The sequence below is a fragment of the Euprymna scolopes genome, chromosome 41, assembly GCF_053919585.1.
Source record: "Euprymna scolopes isolate OS-2025 chromosome 41, ASM5391958v1, whole genome shotgun sequence".
Classification (NCBI taxonomy): Eukaryota; Metazoa; Mollusca; class Cephalopoda; order Sepiida; family Sepiolidae; genus Euprymna; species Euprymna scolopes.
The window spans coordinates 73,913,085-73,934,533 of record NC_136522.1 but is presented as its reverse complement, the minus strand read 5'-3'; the positions used below and the strand labels follow the sequence as shown (position 1 = coordinate 73,934,533).

The following is a 21,449-nucleotide window of genomic DNA, read 5'->3' as shown; positions in this document are numbered from 1 at the left end:
TATATATATTCATCCACATACAGTATATATATATATATATATATATATATATATATATATATATATATATATATATATATATATATATATATATATATATATAAACCTGATGAATCCTAGCATGGATTTGTGTAGCTTAATCGCTATGTATTTTATAACTTACTATATATATATATATATATATATATATATATATATATATATATATATATATATATATATATACTGTATGTGGATGACTATATATATATATATATATATATATATATATATATATATATATATATATATATGTATATATACATATTAATCATGGGACGATTCCAATATTTTTCCCGATTCCGATAGATTTACCGATTCCGATTCTTTATAAATCTCTAAATATTTAACTATAATATGATTAGTTTTTCACGATTAGCATAATAGCACATCTAAAATATGCAATATTATGCAATATTTGTCAAACGTAAAAACACGCTTGTGAGGGTATAATTTATAGACTTTAGTTTTACTGTAACTTTAACATTAATAAATATATATTATTTTTTATTGCTACCAACAATCGAAGATTTCGCTTTAAACAAAATGTAATAAAAAAAATTGCGGAATTATTTTTGGCATCGAAAAATATGCATAAATTTTATAAACCGATTCCATATATAGTTATATACCCACAAAAGTTTCGATTGTCCAAACACTAATATATATATATATATATATATATATATATATATATATATATATATTGATATTGATATATATATATATATATATATATATATATATATATATATATAGAGAGAGAGAGAGAGAGAGAGAGAGAGAGACGGGGGTTATACTTAAAATACAATTGCGAATTACTTAGAACTTCTACCAAGTCATGACTGACAGGAGAAGAACACGCTACCCCCGTGGATTAAATAACGGCTTACGCTCGAAATTCTGCGCAGATTCCCGAGTTGAGTTCAACAGAATGTTCCTGGGTTTGTACATGATACCTCTGAAGAAGGTCAAAGGTTACTTCGATGAAAACTTTGTGAGAATACTAATCCCAATAATCCAAATAATAAAAACTTATAAATCCTTATCTCAAAATTTTTTTTCTTTTCAATCTCTTATATACATTTAGAAAAAATGTACAATATATATATATATATATATATATATATATATATATATATATATATATATATATATATATATATATTAAATTGTAATTCAATGAATTTCAAAAAACTCTCTTTGAAATGAATTTCATATCAAAGAATTTTTATTATTCTTAGCAAGACAAAGACTGCTTTAGAAAGGTAATCTCCTTAAACTATAGGGTTTAGATGTCTACCATCTCATCAGAGGAGAGAAAATATTAGCAAATATTTATAAGGTATGCACCCTATTTGCTAAAGTCGGTGAGACTTTCCATGTCTCACTGACTTTAGAAAATAGGGTGCATACCTTTATAAGTATTTATATATATATATATATATACATATATATATATATATATATATATATATAGTGAATAAATGACAAAAGACTATATTCCAAAGTTCATGATATTAACCATCTTATAATTTATTTTTTTTAATTCACTTTACATTTACTATTCATTTTTTTATGACGGACTATTACCCTCATCTTCATAGTTATTTTTGTTTCACCGCCTGAAGAAGGCCGAAGGATAAGTTGGCCGAAACATGGTGAACCAATAACTATGAAGATGAGGATAACAGTCCGCAAAAAATGTGAATGCAAAAATTATTAAGACCTCATCCAAAAGAATTCTAAAAAGATTTAAAAAAAAAAAAGTAAATAACTGTTTTATTTTTGTTTTATTTCTTTCAGTGTTATGATTGGTGGCTTGACGAAATGTATATGAAAGTCCAGTTGCCGCTTCCGGTCAACTCCAACCCTGGAATGATCTTTCCAAAGCGGAATTTCACGGACCAAAACGCCCATTTAAAGTAAGTCTCAGCATTTTTTTCTATTTGATTTTTATTTTTTAGACAATAGTGTGTCTGCCGATCAAAGAAGACATTAATTCTTTCAAGATGTATGATGGCATAAAAGTTATATTTCCCATCATGATCACTCTCGTCGGTCGGCACTGAATGAGAGACGATGACACGGCCAGAACACGAAGAGAACACGAAAGAAATGAAAACGACGGCGTCTGTTGGCGAGAGGGAATACATGGTTTCTACAAATGGTGATGTAGCCAAGGATTCGATCTTTTGAAACACAAATGAAGGAGAAAAAAAAGTTGACTCAAAAAATGTAACACACTTTGCTATAAACACCGTCCTATTGTCTAAAAAGCGCCACCATTCACACACAGAACTGCCATTCCTGATCTCGTCATTTACGCTTTTATCCAAAGTGTGTATCCCTTTCGTTTTTTTTATATATTTTTTTTTTTTTTTATTTTAGGCGATTATTTCTATATCATCACCTGCGTCCGCTATCGGCGATAAGACGGAGAATTATCTCCCCTTCATTTTAATAAAAATTGGTAACGAGTCTCTGGACTTCGGAAACAAGCAAAACAAATAAGAATGACTTTCACTCCTGATCTGAAATGAACACATATATCAAATATGTTGCCAGGATCACTGGAAAAACAGTTGGATCACTCTACCGCTCCAGTAGGTATTCCACTGCCGATGCACTCTTCTATTTGTGTAAGGGCCATGTACGGCATAAAATAAGGTGCTGTTGTCACATCTGGACAGGAGCTGCTCGGTGCGCCCAATCCAGCCTTGATAGAGTTCAAAACCGGCTTCGAAATCTAGTAGGTGATTCGCTTTTCTCCTCCCTCAGAAGAGACGTTGCGAACCTGCCCCTGCTCTATGGTCATTTCCATAGCAGGTGCTCGACTGAACTCCAATCTTCGCCCCCGCTTTCAAAGCTTTTACCAAAAACATTCGACTACCTACAACCGCTATATACGATTTTCCCCGCTCTGTACTTGTGTATAAATCTAAACGCAGGTTCCATTTGAAAAACCTACATTCTCAAAACTGCCCGTCTGTGGAACACTGTCCCGCTGGCCTGCTTTCCGGTTGAATACACCATGGTAGCCTTCAAATGCAATGTAAATAAGTTCTTGCTGGGCAATCAGATCTTAGTAGGGTGTATTGTAATTCCGGCTGTAGTTGTTCATTTGAACGTGAACTCATAAAAATAGGTCATTCATTTTATAATGTATAGCAATAACATATACTGAATTTTCAAGAGTCTACAACAATTTCAAATGCTTGAACAAAAAAGTCTGGAACCTTACTGAAGTCACTTCATACATACATACGTATATACATGCACTAAAAATCATGCAATGGAAACTAGTGAAGACAAAATGTATAAAAGACAGAACGATAAAACACAAGGAACAGATATATTTACTCGAATTTATATTTATATATAGTTTTAAATGTTTTTCAACAATTAAAATTATATGAAGAAATTCTATTTTATGGTTCTCCATAGCCAAACAATGTCACAGCTCACAATAACCATGACATCCAGCAAACTGGAAATCTAAGACTCGAGTTTTGCCCTGATGAGTCCAAATGAGAGCGAAACTCGAGTTTCTGATTTTCGGTTTATTGGCTGTCACATCTCTTGTGGGCTGCCACGTTGTTATTCTATGGAAATACATTATATATATATATATATATATATATATATATATATATATATATATATATATGCATATATATATATATATTATATATTTATATATATAAATTATATATATAAATTATATATTTATATATATAAATTATATATATAAATTATATATATAAATTATATATATAATTTATATATATATGATGATGATTATATATATGATATTAATTATATATATATATATATATATATATATATATATATATATATATATATATATATATATATATAAGAACATAATACCGTCTTATACAACCGATATATGATAAATTTATTAAAATTTGCTCTAATTTTGTCTTATCTGACGGTCGCCTTATATGCCAAAATATACGGGATCTTTTATATATATATATATATATATATATATATATATATATATATATATATATATATATATATATCCTTTCGTTCTTTCTCTTCACTCTCATTGTCTTTCTCTCTCTCTCTCTCTCTCTCTTTCTGTATATATATATATATATATATCCTTTCTCTTTCACTCTTTTCGTTCTCCTCTCGTTTGCTTCCATTTCTTTTTCTCTATTTCTCTTCTCTTTTCTCTTAGTGTACGTCCACCTATCATTCAGACTGCAAGGCGATACCACAAAATCGTTTTTGTCTCCTTCCGCTTTGAAGAGAGACAAGGTGTCGTGCACTTAATGCAAAAATAACATCTATTGTATTAACTTGATTGCATTATCATCACATAAATCCCCATTAAACCAACGCGAATTTTGCCGTAAGCAAATCTTCGCTCAATATTTTTAGCAATCTTTTACAATTAGAACGACGTCCATACAAACTTATCTCTCCCTCTTGCCTCTTTCGTCTTCATTTCATCCTCTTCTAACACAATTCAAAATGGCGACGCATGGTCGGCGATGCGCATGCGTGTGGCGACGCCAATAATGGCGGCTTTTTATAACATCTTTTCGCCCAAATTTTACAAGCCACTCTTCTTTATTTTACAAATAACTGACACGCTTTTTTGTTGTAAAATTGTTATCAAATTAAACGCCTTCATAATTACCTTCTAAGTAGGAATGGACGGGCGGCGTTTTGAATTGACGATGTTTTATTGAAACGTTCAATTTTTTTAATTAATTTTTCTCCGTATCATTTTTTTATCACAAATTTACAACTACTTGTCAATTCGCGCCCTCCCTCCGTTTCTCTCTCTCTCTCTCTCTCTTCTTTTCTCTCTCTCTTTCCGTCTCCCTCTCTCTCTCTCTTTCACTCTTATATATATATATATATATATATATATGTATATAAATTATATATATATATATATATATATATAGAATAAATGATAAAAATTTATATTCCAAAATACATGATGTTGACAATTTTATATTTTATTCCTCTCAGTTGATTCTTACAATACTAGACAGTGTCTGTTTCGTTGCGCAAATTAGTGAATCTATTATGCCTTTTACTCATCAGAAGAAATACCAACAATCAATCCACCAAAAGGAATTAAAATATGATACGACATGGTGAGAATCAATGTCGTATCACATTTTAATTCGTATTTTGCTAAGTCCTCCACTCTGATAAGAAGGAAAGTAATTCTTTCGAAACTCTGCGAATTAAGGACAATCCATTCTTTTGTGGTTCTTCTTTGGAAATTAGATAGTATGGTTTAAATTCTTGCTTAAATGTTTTTAACATATTTTATTCAATTTTTGCTAATATATATATATATATATATATATATATATATATATATATATATATATATATATATATATATATATATATATATTGCTCCCTATCTTAGTTTGAGCATTTGGGAAGTGATATACAAATTACCATTAGCCTATGAAGCCATGCTTAGGTATTTGGACAATGTAAAAATATTGCTCACACACTGCCCGCATAGCAGCAGCCGTATAGCTTCGACTGTCGTTTAGGTGATCGGGTTTCGATCCTGGCTTGAGGTAGTTGCCTGTCTGATGAGCTGTGAAAGAGCGAAACAGTAATGTACGTGGATGAATATATATATATATATATATATATATATATATATATATATATATATATATATATATATAATTAAATGCTGATCGGTTGCGATAAATATATAAAACGCTTTCCGAGATAATTAAAATTTGACTAGAAAACTTCTCCCATTAGAACACGTATATATATATATATATATATATATATATATATATATATATATATATATTGGTGTTATGGAGAAGGTGACCCCTCGAAGTAGCAGAGAAAATAAATATACGTGATGATCCGGTGATGTCGAGCGACAAATTTAAGTCAACGATGGTAACGCACAAATGTAGAAGACATTTATTTTGAATAAAATTTAAAGAAAACCATAACGTGTCGGAAAAAATGATGAAATCATTTTTATTTACTTTTTATTTATTGTTGTAAGTCCAAGAAAAGAAAAGAAAAAAAAGTTAAGGGCTTTTTATCTTAATGATTCTATTTTTAGCGAAATATTAGACTGACAATAACAACAAAAATGTAAATAAAAATGATTTTATCGTTATATCCGACATTTTAAAGTTTTCAAATTTCTCATTTAAATAAGTATCTTCTAAAAGTGTGCGACCATCTTTTACTTATATAATTATACAACTCAAATTACCTTGTAAAAGGTGTTGTAACCACACATCCGGTTTACGACTTCCGGTTGCGCATGCGAACATAAATATAATAAGCGTAAACAAATAAATATTACTTTGCGTTAAATATAAACAATTGTTTATACTTTCTGTTTTTTTTTTTTTACATCGTTCATTTCCATATTATGTTTAAGTTATTTTAACGCAATTTTCTTACAAATTAATCTACTTTGACAACCATAAGAGCATTTTACAATGGCCATTTACCTACCTTTTTTATCCACACACTTAACATAAATAAATCCGAAAACATTTTTTTTTTTAAGTTACATTTTCTTTTTCTGGGAGTTTTTAAGTATTCTGTATTTTCAACTAACAATTTAATTCAAAAAAGATATATCAAAATTTTTTATTTAACTTGACGTATTATGATATCTGCTCAGTGCACACTTACCTTACTTATAATTCAATGGCTGTAAGTTTTGTTTTTTTTTCAAAAATAAACAATTATAAACAGAAGAACTCATAGAAATCTATCCATATTATTTTTTCATTTTAATATATTTTCATAGAAATGTTTCTGTTATGTCACAAAAAATACGTCACAAGTATCACGCTCATACATAAATTACATGGCTAATGTAACATAATGACCGTCGGGTCACGGTAGTCTAGTCTAGTACATATATATATATATATATATATATATATATATATATATGTGTGTGTGTGTGTGTGTGTGTGTGTGTGTGTGTGTGTGTGTGTGTGTGTGTGTGTGTATATATGAGCAAACAGTTAATAAAATGTTAAAAAACACTTTGAAATGAGTTAAAAACATATTTAATCTAAAAAGGAAACACTAGATAAATGGATAGTCCTTAATGCACTTTCATAAATAATTAAATTCATTCAAAACGTATCGCAAAAGCAAATAATATCTAAATAAATCGCGATACATCCCCACAGTCGAGCTCAATGGACTCGCGGATAAAGGGTTTAGGCTCATTACCGCAGGGTCCCTATTTCGAATCTCGCTTGAGTCAGCCACTCTGATGGGTCGTAAACGACGAAAGAAGTCTCAGTGGATAATTATATTTTAAAAACAATATATATATATTTGTTTTATGTTTGGATTTTACCATTCTTGAATTTTTTACCCTTCACCGGACTATCCATTCATGTGAAATCTTTTTATCATTTTTCTTTTACCTCCTATTCCCCTTACCTCACCCTTTTTTTAACCAAGTAAGTGACTTACTTGTAGCTTCATTAAATACTTTTACATGCAAAATCCGATCCCGCATTTTGCTTATTCCTGCCCTCTGATGAGAAGGAGAGTATTTCTTCGAAACTCCGCGGATTAAGGACTATCCACTGATCTTGTGCTTCCTTTTTAAAATTAAATATGTTTTAACCTCTTTTTCAAGATGTTTTTACCATGTTTTATTAATCATTTGTTCATATATATATATATATATATATATACATATATATACATATATATACATATATATATATATATATGAAACAATATATATATATATGAAACAATATATATGTATATATATATGAAACAATATATATATATATATGAAACAATATATATATATATTGTTTAATGGTAAACAACTGATGATCCCTTAAGTTAACATTAGGACTATAGTGAATTCGAGAGAGCAAGTTGATGCAGTGATTGCAGGTGATTAAATGACTTACTGACTAAATAGTTTTCCAACGAATGGTAAAAAACTATAAAAATTAAATAAGTTTTTTATATATATATAGTTTTAAAGGTTAAAAACTTCCAAGAATATATATATATATATATATATATATATATATATATATATATATATATATATAAAGAGAGAGAGACAGAGAGAGAGGTTATCATAGATGCGATATTAAGAAGAAATGGAAATAATGAACAGATATTATGATTTGATTGTAGAACAAAGCAGCAACGATAAATGTCAATTGATTTCGGTTTAATGTATTACACGTGCTACGTAAACAAGCCGCCTCCTTCGTTCCCGCCTCCCATTGGACAGATTATGTTTCATCCGTAACGAATTAACATGCCAGTTTCCGAATGTGAGTGTTCATCCCTCATCCGGCAACTTGATTCCTCGCTGGGATCGTCCACAGACGCTTCATCTTTCGCCGGCGATTGGTTTCGCTCGACAAATGACACGTTCGATTAGAGACGATGTCAACTGTGGGTTACGTTGCCTTTAACTGTGGTCGCCATCGCCTGCTACGGATCCGCTCGCCTGGGGAATGGCCATCTTGACTTCTTGAAGCGAAATTCGTCGTCCAGTTGATGTTCCTGCGTTTAATCGGTTTTAGGCATCGTTACTTTTCTTTTGAGTGGACGTGGTGTGATATCGTGGTTACAGGCCTGGAATACGTGTTCGAATTTTTACGTTTATGTTCTCTCGGGGATATTGAATCACTGTTATTATACGGTTATGAAGTAAATAACATCCATATATCTATCGATTTATCTATCTATCTATCTATCTATCTATCTATGTTGCTTTATCTGTCTTTTTATATAAATAAATAAATAAATAAATATATATAGAGAGATAGATAGATATATAGATATATAGATAGATAGATAGATTGTTTATAAGTAAAAAGAATTTAACGATTCGAAATAATATTTATTCCTCGACTGTTTGCAAACGGATCTTTCTACAAACCTAGATTATACACATTTTGGATTATTACACAAATTTTGAATTATTAAATACATTGTGCACTTGATTTTAAATCAACTTGTCAACAGTACAATTCCGGATTCTTCTAATGGAAACAGTGTCTCCTATTATCTTTTCGACTTGAAAACACTTAACCTTTCCATATCTTTTTATCTGTTTTTCTTTTTGGACTTAATTCATCCTTTTATTTTAGAATGAAACTCCCATATTATGGACTCTTTGCACATTTTTTTGCATATATAACTAGTTTTCTTATAATGCTATATATATATATATATATATATATATATATATATATATATATATATATATATATATATATATATGAGAAATATGGAAATAGTATTCCTTTTTATTTCTCTCTCTCTTTCTCTCGCTCTCTCTCTCTTTCTCTCTCTCTCTCTCTCTCTCTCTATATATATATATGTATATATATATATATATATATATACAAAACAATACTTTGCAAAGATAAAATATAGGTAAAATATTTTCGCTTGTTTTCTTTTCCTTATAAGGGAATGTCTTATTATTAAAGTGTTTTTATTCAATAAGTCTGAAGAAAGGCTTTTCCTGTGAAAATTTTCAAACGATATAATGTTTGAATTTGTCCGAATAGTCTTGAAACAATTGTAACTAATGATGGAATACACTATTTGTTGCTATCAACCCATTCTTTGAAGTCTTCGTTTTTGTTAAAGCAATATATGAATGCTCAATTGTGAAACGTGATAATTTTGTAGCTTACAGTGTAAGTCATCTCTTTTTGGCTTAAAATGTATTGGTATATGAACGATTACTGAATTATATAAACCCAGTAAAATTCGAAATACTAAAAATAAGACTATATATATATATATATATATATATATATATATATATATATATATATATATATATATATATATATATATATACTAGCAAAAAGAACTGGGTTCAAAAACAGCCTACAGAAAATGGACTCTGATTTATGTGGATGAAACGCGGAATATTCAGTGTAGCTTAATCGCCATATATATTTTATAAATTACTATATATATATATATATATATATATATATATATATATATATATATATATATACACTAGAGAGGAGAGCCCGGTTTTGCCTAGTCGTAAAATACGCTTAAATATGATATTTTAATGTGACTAGATTTCGTATATCTATATAATTATAAAACTCAAATGACCTTGTCACGAGTAACCCAACATCCGGTTTACGACTTCCGGTTGTGCACACGTACATAAACAAATATTCAACGCGACAATACAACGTATTGTTTTACTGTGTACGTTTTCAGCGTCACAATTGTTTGTTTGTTTATTTTTTTCGCGTTTAAATAAACAATTGTTAATGCTTCCTGCATATTTTTACATCGTTTATTTTCGTATTACGTTTAAGTTATTTTAGCGCAATTTTCTTACAAATATATCTACACTAAGACGTTGACAACCATAAGAGCATTTTACAACGGCGATTTGCCCACCGCCTTCATTTTTTTTTTAAATTTATTCTCCATTTTTCATACACCTTTCTTAAAAACATTCATACATTTTCTTCTACACTACTAACATAAATAAATAACTTTTTTTTAATTTGTGTTACAAATAAATAATCAACGCGATAATAAAACGTTATTGTTTTACTGTGTACGTTTTCAGCGTCCTAATGGTATTTTTTTCGCGTTTAAATTAAAAAATTTATATCAACATTTTAGTTTCACTTTAAGTATTATGGTATCTGTTCAGTGCACATTTATCTATAAGTATGGCAAACCACTTATAATTTAATGGCTGTAAGTTTGTTTTTAATAAACAATTATAAACAGAGCGATTCATAGAAATCTATCTATATTCTTTTTACATTTTAATATACTTTCATAGAAATGTTTCTGTTATGTTAGAAAAAAACTATTTTCTTTACGCCACAAGTGTCACGCTCATACATCAATTCCATAGCTAATATAACATACTGACCCAACGGGTTATGGGCAGTCTAGTTTTATTATAAAGTCGTGGTTTCAAAAATAAAAAATAAAATTTGGGTGCCATCAGGTGGAATCGAAACTGAAATCAAAACTGTAGCATTCAAAGCTGGTGACGTTACCACTGTACCACTGTCATATCCACATGAGCTGATTAAAAATAAACTAAGATTAATGGACAAAATGTATAACGATTTTTTCTTTTAATTTGGACCCATTTTTGGCCCCTGAAAAACTATTTTAATCGACTAAAGACCGATAAAATAAAAATTCAATCATTTTAGGAGCTCTGACTTTTAGATTCGGACGAGATAGAGTTTGAAACTATGGAGACAAATAGACAAACATACTGCTTTTTTATATATTAGAAGATAAACGAGGATTGGGTGACAGGAATTGCTCGGTTTTTAAATACGCTTAAATATGATATTTTTATTTGTCTAGATTTCGCATATATTATTATGGAGTCGTGTTTTCAAAGGAAAAAAAACTATTTGGGTGCCGTCAACTAAATCGAAACCGAAAGCAAAACTGTAGCATTCAAAGCTGGCGACGTTACCACTGTACACACGTCACGCGCATATGACCTGATTTAAAATTTTTAAAATAAAAAATAAACAAGAATGAACGTTCTAAATGTATAAATATTTTTCTCAATTTTGACCTGTTTTTTTTATCCTTTAAAAACTATTTTAACCGACTAAAGACCGATAAAAGAACGTTCCATTTGAGGCCCCTAGTTGATATTTTTCACGATTGGCGTAAAAACACGTATAAAATGTGCAGATATTTTCTTAAACGTAAGAATACATTTGTGAGGGATGATCTATCGATTTTAGTTTTACTAATAGGTTAAAATCAAAAGATATTCACTACTTTAGTATTACTGTCAGCGGTGGAAGATTTTTATTTAAAGAAAATCAAATAAAAAGCCAATTAAAAGAATCGTTTTTGGCATCGGGAAATAGGCAAATATTTCCGATTCCGATACCGGTTTCGATACTCCAAAAATTTCCGATTTTTTCGATTCCTGACTCCGATTCCGATTAATCGACCCAACACTAATATATATATATATATATATATATATATATATATATATATATATATATATATATATATATATATGAACAAATGATTAATAAAACATTTTAAAAGACATCTTGAAAAGGAGTTAAAAACATACTTAATTTTAAAAAAGGAAACACAAGATAAGTGGATAGTCCTTAATCCGCGGAGTTTCGAAGAAATACTCTCCTTCTCATCAGAGGGCAGGAATTAGCAAAATGCAGGATCGGATTTTGCATATAAAAGTATTTAATGAAACTACAAGTAAGTCACAGATCTTACTTGGCTAAAAAAAAAAAGGGTGAGGTAATGGGAACAGGAGGCAAAAGAAAAATAATAAAAAGATTTCACATGAATGGACAGTCCGGTGAAGGGTAAAAATCCAAAAATGATAAAATCCAAAACAGTCGAATTTAAAATTCCAATCCAATGGGTAAATTCCAAATGGTTCAAATTATATATATATATATATATATATATATATATATATATATATATATATATATATATATATATATATATATATATATATAATAGCCATTTATGTAAGGTCTGACGAGGCTGCTGGATCGTAGGTATGGCCCGGCAACCGAAACATGTGTAACTAAACAGATAAAACTTGCTCTGCAGTAGTATTGAGCACTCTCTTCGGGTTTTTACTAATTACCATTTTTGCTATATATATATATATATATATATATATATATATATATATATATATATATATATATATATATAATTTAAAGGAGATTAGAACAATAGTCTAAAGAGCTGAGTGTATTTCAATGTAACAGTGAAATTACTAGTTTAATTAAAATACAGGAAAGAGAAAGGGCTCGTTGTAATTTAGATATATAATAAGCTCGATAGATAAATATTACTTAATATATGAGCAAGATGACTTCCCCTTATACTACCTTTCAGTTTCTCTATTTTCTCCCTTCATTCTTAACCCCTTTTTATGGTCTGTCATAACATCTGTATAATATTATTTCGTTTTCTACGTTCGATATGACATTTTAACATGACCCCCTACCTCTCCCTCCGCCTTGCCCTTTTTCTCTCACTTATCGGTCCGCCGCAGGGTCACGTCATAATTCTCGTCGGAAAAGACCTTTGGGAATTCCTCCAAATTCCCAATCCCATTTCGATTACCATTCACGTAAAATAGTGGTCAGCGCCAATTTTAACCGCAAGATTTAATCTTTTAAAATAAAAGCTTTTTTTTTTTCTGCTGGGGAACAATTCCTAATCTCTACATCCGTTACTAATTCAATCATATGAGATTAATAGAACCAAGAAATTACAAAAAAAAAAAAGTGATTTTAATTTTTTTTTTTATAGTCAATTTTTTTCTTACTAGCAGGATCCGTGTGCCGCCGTTGCTCGGTGAAAATATAATCTAAAACAGGCACAGAATCTGCAAAGGACTCACACACACCCAAAAACAAATTAACATATGGTTATCTAGTGCATTATCGTATGTGAGTTACGTAAATTACGGACTGTCGATAAGCAACTAAAAATATTGGCGGATAGATGTCGGATTTGGAAAATTGCGAGCACTTGTGTCAATGGCCACAATGGCCAAAATTAAATCGTCTGGCTTTCACTGTCGTGCATTGTCTGGCAGTGGCAGCAAGCGGAATCCACTGATTGTTATTGTTAGCGCTGGTGGTTACTGGCGATTAGTGTTGTTGTTACTTTTACAATCGTCACTGTCGGTTCATGGCGGTCACTATCGCTCGTTGGCAACTATGGCCAACATCGGTCTAAATTTGGCCACTCCAAAATGAAATTGGCTATCTCTGGTTGTAACTGGCGTGTAGTGGTATTTTGAGGCATTTTAAAGTGTTTGGTGCGAACAAGTTGTCTCTGTGACAATTGGTAATTGTTGATAACACAATTGTCTCCGAAATGAAACCGTCTGTTTTCAATTGTCATGAACTATCATCCAGTGACGGCCACAGTCATCCAGTGACGGCCACAGTCATCCAGTGACGGGCACAATCATCCAATGGCGGGTAGTGGCATGCAGTAGCTGTTTTTACTGCTCTCGACAGTAATTAAGGCTATGGATCTTTTAAAGGGGTTACTATCACTCGCGGATACTCCCGAGCACTAGCAGGAACTAGCGGGCACTGGCGAGTATAAACAATTCTTGCTGTATTGAGGCAGTTACTTGTGGGCAATTGTCGGTAAATAGCTATGACCGATATAGTGTTATGCTCCAATCCTGTGTAAAGCAAAGGATGCCGTATTTTTTCATTCTACTCAAGACTCTTTCCGTTTTTCTATCCTTTCTCTAACCCCGCTGTGACGTCACCTCGTGTCATCTTGCTGGCGTTACTAAAATATGCGTCAGCAGCTGTTACAGATGAATAGAAAAGGAAGGATATATGGAAAGCGAGAAAGTCAGAGAAAGAAAGAGAAAGCATAAGGGGTTCTGAGATAGAGAAGGAACTGAGAAAAACGGAGAAGGAGCGAGAGAAAAGATAGGGGGCGAGAATGAAAGAAAGAGAGTAGGAGATAAGAAAAGTACAAATCAAAGAAGTGGGTAGGAGAGAACGAAATAAAGAGAGAAGGGTGTGAAATAATTTGAAAGACTGTAAAATGAACGAGAGGGGGATATTGAGAGGAAGAAAGAGGAGATAGTAAGAGAGGGGGAAAGAGTCACAAAATTAAGGATGAAGAGAAAAAGAGAGGGATAGAAGGAAAAAGAGTTGGACAGAAGAGAAAGAGGGAGATGTAGGGAAAGGAAATAGAGAGACAGAGCGATCGAAAGGAGAGGAGAGATAAACTTTTATTGCAACCTCTACGTTGCAGATATGATGATGTTAGTCTCAGTCTTTTTTATAAATATTATTATGGCATATGTTGTCAGAATTGTCTTATCTACTCCTGCTTCCTTTGTTTCAGCTCGTTTGACTCGTTGGTCTAGTGGTCTTCATCAATTCGATGTTTTAATATCTCATTTTAATACAGTTTTCTATTCGAGCAACTTTTTTCCAAGAATGTTGTTGGACTGTTTTTCTGCTGGTTGTTTTCCTCCTCCCTATAACTTTGATCTTTTCAAGACAAAGCTCAATAGGCAACTTCCTTTCTTTTGCGACAACTATCTTTCGTATTTTGTTATCTCTTTACATCAAGTGGATTCATATCTTGTCTTGAGCGATTTTTATTTAAAAAAAAGAGAGAATCAGAAATAAGTAGAGAATTACGTAAAAAAGAAGAATAGAAAAGAAGATACGGAATGGAGCGATAAATAATGTCGTCCTAGAAAAGAGGACATGATTCCATTTCCGTTTGATGAAAACCAGTTTTCTTTTTTGTTGCAGACCATCTACTAATTGGCCAGTTGTGTACAAATCCCAAGAGCGATAGGAGCCTTCTATCATGTTTGAAAGTGACATAATGTTCAACGAGTACGATTGGAGATGTGCCGTTGTATAACTCATGCTCCCTACCAATCAAAGTTATGACAAGGATACCATTGCCAAGACCCTTAAAATTAAAATCTGGTCGGTTCAACGCTTGAGGGTACAGCTCAACGAAGTTTCTGGCTACGGTTATGGTCCTCACGTGAGGGCCACATCATGCAACCTCATATTTTTAAAGTCAACACAAATGTGTATCTGGATGTGCTAAAGAGTGCGGTGATCCCCTGGTGCAATCAGGTGGCTGCTAGCACAGACCTTGGATGTGGCAGCATGACTCGGCGCCGGCCAACAAGTTCAAAAACAGCCAGGATTGGCTTCAGAAGGAGTGCTACGACTTTGTACCCTTCTCTCACTGGCCCCCTCCCTCCTCTGATCTAAACCCGCTACTTCGTTTTGTCATACGTCGAGAACATCACCAACATGACCTCTCACAACAACAAAGTCAGCCTGATCACCGATATCCGTCGAGTATTCGCCGAACTCCCGCCGGCGCTTGTGGAAAAAGCATGCTCCCAGTTTCGAACCTGTGTTCAGGTGGTGATTGAAGCTGAAGACGGCTACATTGGATATATGTCAGCTCTTCTACATAATTAAGTTACCTTAATTGATTTTTTCAATAAAGGTTTTTTATCGTTCAACCCTGGAAGGAGAGTAGTTGAAAGGGGGGGTAGTTGAAAGAGGGGAGTAGGAAAGGGGAGCAAGAAGAGTAGGAAAAAGTTAGAGAGAGAACGAGAAAGACAGAGAGAGCAAATCAAATTCTTTCCCACAATCCCTTTTATCTGATCAGCCTTCCCTCCGTTCTCGTTTGCCGACCTTTTCAAGAGAAAGGTTATTTTTGACCTCCCGTGACCTCTTCTCTCGCATCTGCTCCGTTGCACTTGGTGAAGCTTAATGAAGCCAATTTGTTAAATGGTTCCCGCCGGACGTCGCATCGGTCTTGTTGGCTCGCAACAACGGTTGGTCGACATGTCGACTGATGACCGCTGACCACTTGATTATTAACCAGCTTGTCAAGAAAAGATACTGGGTAAAATGACCAATGGTGAAAGCCAGGGAGAAACAAGAGTGTCTCTCTCGGTAGATCTCTGCTACAATAACGAGAGTTGAGTCTTTATTTGTCCACCCACACTCACTAATACGAACATATATTCGTAGTTCGCGACATGCGCCGCTAATACGTATATCTAAAAATATTTGTTCGTATTATCTAAATATCAATGTACTTGTCCGTACGTCCTGTGTGACAACAGAAAAACATCATCATCGCAAACATTGATTAATTAGAAACGAATTACCTGCTTTTATAATTGCTCTTTATCAGTTAAAAATCATTAAAACCATTTTTATTCCAAAAATTAAAAAAAAAATGGCTGTCTGTTTACGGTTTCTAATTGGCTATTTGATAATTAAAATAAAGTTATGTTGAGAGGAGACTATAATTTTTTTTATATTATCACAGTTTCTTTTTTAAAATAAAAAAAAATATGTGCAAACGAATTAACATCTGTTCCTTTATAATTGTTCTGGGATACAAATCATTCCTATTGTAGTACGAAGTGGAATCAAGCAGTCCTATGAATAATACTGGTTTCGGAGACTAAATGGGTGTCTGATTACGGTTTTTAGTTGCCTAAAATTTGATAATTAAAATAAAGGCATGTTGAGGGGAAACTTTAAGCTTTCTTTTAGTTATTACAGTTTATTTTTTTTTTTATTTTTAAAATATGTGCAAGCGAATTAACATCTGTTACTTTATAATTGTTCTGGGATACAAATCACCCCTATTTGAGTACGAAGTGGAATCAGCCAGTCCTATTAATAACACTGGTTTCAGAGACTAAATGGCTGTCTGATTACGGTTTTTAATTGGCTAAAATTTGATAATTAAAATAAAGTCACGTTGAGAAGACACTAATTTTTTTTTTTTAGTTATTATAGTTTATTTTTTAAAATTATAAAAAATGTGCAAGTGAATTGACATCTGTTCTTTTACAATTTATATATAAAAAATTATTCAGAAAACAAAAAACTGTGTTGTGCGTAGAGTTTTCATTGAAAATTTTTTTTTTAATTTTTAATCAATTTTTTTTAACTTTAGAAGTTCAAAATAAAATTGCTAAAAACAATTGTTTTAAATTCGTCGTTATTTGTCTTGTTTTATTTTTTATTCATTTTATTTATGATTTTAAACTACCGTGGAATTTCCACGGGTTCTGCTAATCTATATATTAATACCGTAGTACGATTAACGTACGTACGTGCGTGTGTCACTGTTTCCAGAATATAAATTATTGGATCGGGAGATCCTATTTATTAAAAAGGAGAATAGAAGATGATAACATACGACGAACATTAAATTATTAATATATATATATATATATATATATATATATATATATAGAGAGAGAGAGAGAGAGAGAGAGAGAAAGAGAGATAGATAGATAGATAGATAGATAGATAGATAGATAGATACGCTAATTTAATGTTCGTAGTATGTTGTACCTCCTATCCATTAAATAAATAGGATCTCCCGATCACGAAAGACATAATGTAAAAAATACAATAAAAAAAAGGATGTCGCTTTTGGGGCTTATGTGAAACAAAAATATACCTTCTTTGTCTTCTGGCCAAGATCCAAGGGTAGTATCTTTTCTGTCTAAAGATGGAAAATGATATAGCGAGGTCAACATTCACGCTGACCGTCCACGGAATGGCCAGCAGCAATATATTAAATATGAAAGACACCGCTGTGGAATTTCCACAGGTCCCGTTAGTTTGGAGTATTTGGACTATTGTGTTCATCTTGAATGTTATGGTCATAAAGTTCAGGCCAACAAAAATACGATCCTTATTAAAACTTATTTGAATTTTGTAGTCAGTGTGTCGATTTAAACAGGGACGGGTAGAAGTATCTTCGACATTTTGGCATGCAATCCATCCAGTCGCACTCGTGCAGTTTAAGAGCAATTATTAATTTGTATGGATTGATGTGCATATCAGTGCATAGAATTCTTCTGGCTGTTCAATCAGATAATACCAAAGCATGTTTGCGAGCTGAACGTGCAGTAGACAGAGCAACAGAAAGTTTCACAGCTCGAATATTATCTAACGTCCGAGCGCGTTGATGTCTTTAACGTGTTTTTTATAAGTGCCGAACCTGTACGTCTGAAATTTACAACCCGTGGCTGAATTAATTTTCTACCTGGAACAGCATCATGCCGTCTTAAATTGTAATGAACTCGAAAGGTTCTCTGTGCTGCAGTTACAGATTCATCGTTCTTCAAAAATATTTTTACTATAAAGGAACGACGTCTAACAGTTACAACTATATTGCTTAGTGAGGGTACGTAAAAAAATGGCAAGTAATTGGCTAAATGTGCACATCATTAGCACTTGTATTAGTTTTTAAAAATATATAATTGAAGGATTTAAAATATAGATATTTTTGCTATACTCTGCATAACACGTATTTCCCTATATATATACATATATACATACATATACATTTATAGATATCTATTCATATGCATATATATACATATATATACATATATATATACATGTCCATATATAAATGTATATATATAGTATATATATACATATATATACATATATATATGCATACATATACACATATATGTATGCATATATATGTATATATATATGTATATATATGTATATATAAACGCAACAATAATGTATATATATGTATATATATGAATATATATGTATATAAACGAAACAATATATATACGCATATATATATATGCATATATATGTGTATACATATATATACATATACATGTATATATACGTACATATGTATATATGCATATATATTTATGCATACATACATATACATATATACATATATATACATATATATATATAAATATATATACATATATATACACACATATATACATATATATGTATATATACATATACATACATATATATATATATATATATATATATATATATATATATATATATATATATGTATATTGCTGTCGCCAAGGCCGTTGGAAAAATGGTCGGATCCTTCTATCGATCCAGTAGATATCTCACTGCTGATGCAATTTTCTATCTATATAAGAGCCAGATACGTCAAAGGATGGAATACTGTTGTCACATATGAGCAGGAGCTGCAAGAAAAGACTTGTCCTACCTTGATAGGGTTCAAAATAGACTTCGTGGCCTGGTGGGAGATGTCCTTTTCTCTTCGCTGCCACCTCTATCTCACAGAAGAGATGTTGCGAGTTTGTCTCTGCTTTATCGTTATTTTCATGGAAAGTGTCCAACTGAGCTTCAATCTATGGTCCCCCCTCACCAAATTTCACAAGAAACACTAGACTAGCTGAAAACATTATCAATAATTTTCCACACTCTTTATCTGTACCTAAACCTAAACATAGATTCCATGATCAAAGCTTCTTTCTTAGAACTGCACGCCTGTGGAATTGTCTTCCGTTTTCCTGCTTTCCAGCTGTCTATAATATGGTTGTCTTCAAGTCCAACGTGAACAAGTTCCTGATGAGCCGTTCCACTTAAGTTAACAAATTTACCGAACTTTCCATTACTATCGATTACTATATTGTCCTTTTGACTATTCTACACTCTGTAACTCTTATCCTTGATTGACCTATCGGCCTTGATAAGTGGTGACGCCTATGTAAAAAAAAATATATATATAACTATATATATACATATATATGTATATATATGTATATATATATAACCACAACAATAATGTATATGTATATATACATATATATATGTATGTATATGTATGTATATGTATGTATATATATAAACGCAACAATTATATATATATGTATATGTATATCTATATGTATATATATATACATATATATGCATAGATATACATACATATGTTTACATATATATATACATACATATGTATATATAAACGCAACAATACATATATATACATATATATACATACATACACACACACCCATATATATATATATATATATATATATATATATATATATATATATATATATATAAACGTAACAATGAATGTTCTTTGTTTTTCTCGAAATCCTTTTTAATTTTATATTTAAAAGTTGTCAACAATTATTTCAGGAACACACATTTATCTTTGATGAATTGTTAAATGATATGTTGCTATTAACCGAAACACATGTAAGTCGTATTTAATTTAATGATGAATAAGAACTTATGAGTTTTAACTAAATGCGTATTCTGGTTTCGGAATAAAGAAAAATATTTCGGCATGATTACATAAATTTAAAAAGAAATCCGAACGGTAGTTGCATTGTGTCTTATATTTACGCCATTTTTGATTTTTTTTTTTTTTTGTTTGTTTCTGTAAATGACATAAATATCATAAAACACAATGCAACTACTTTTAGGATTTTTTTTTTTTTTGCTCAATTTGTTTTTATTCTTTTTATTTGTTATTCTCCTGATGGGTCAAGGCAGAAAATATTCGAAAGTCTATATAATATACATACAATTGTTTCTACGCTACAAAACAAGAGCTAAACATTTAATCCTTCATCTCTTTTCTTAAAGACAGCACTGCACATGTGCTAGACCAAGGGTCTCCAAAGTTTTTGAAGGGGGTTGAGGTGGAGGGCATATTGCTTACTTTTTAGAATTAAAAAATCAACCAATATTCCATGAACAAAGCTTCTTTCATAGAACTGCACGCCTGTGGAACTCTGTTCCGTCTGCTTGCTTCCCAGCTGACTACAACCTGGATGTCTTCAAGTCCAACGTAAACAAATTCCTGATGAACCGCCCCCTTAAGTAGACATTTTTATTAAAACCCCACACTAGCGTACTGTACATGCAATAACCATTATCCCTGAGTGGCTTCCGGGCCTTGATAAGTGGTGATCACCTTGTAAAAAAAAGCATGCTGAAATAAATAAATGGTAAGATGAACCACGT

At 31.4% G+C, this 21,449-nt stretch overlaps 1 protein-coding gene across 4 annotated transcripts in view; it reads left to right on the top strand.

Annotated features, from left to right (window-relative positions):
* Nucleotides 1-21,449, top strand: part of LOC145266633 (choline O-acetyltransferase-like) — a 1,018,836-nt gene that overhangs the window by 783,122 nt on the left and 214,265 nt on the right. For all 4 annotated transcript variants that reach the window (XM_080122555.1, XM_080122557.1, XM_080122554.1 and 1 more), the window contains one exon: nucleotides 1,846-1,964. In XM_080122555.1, coding sequence (XP_079978681.1) covers nucleotides 1,846-1,964 — 119 coding nt within the window. The remainder of the gene's footprint in view (nucleotides 1-1,845; nucleotides 1,965-21,449) is intronic.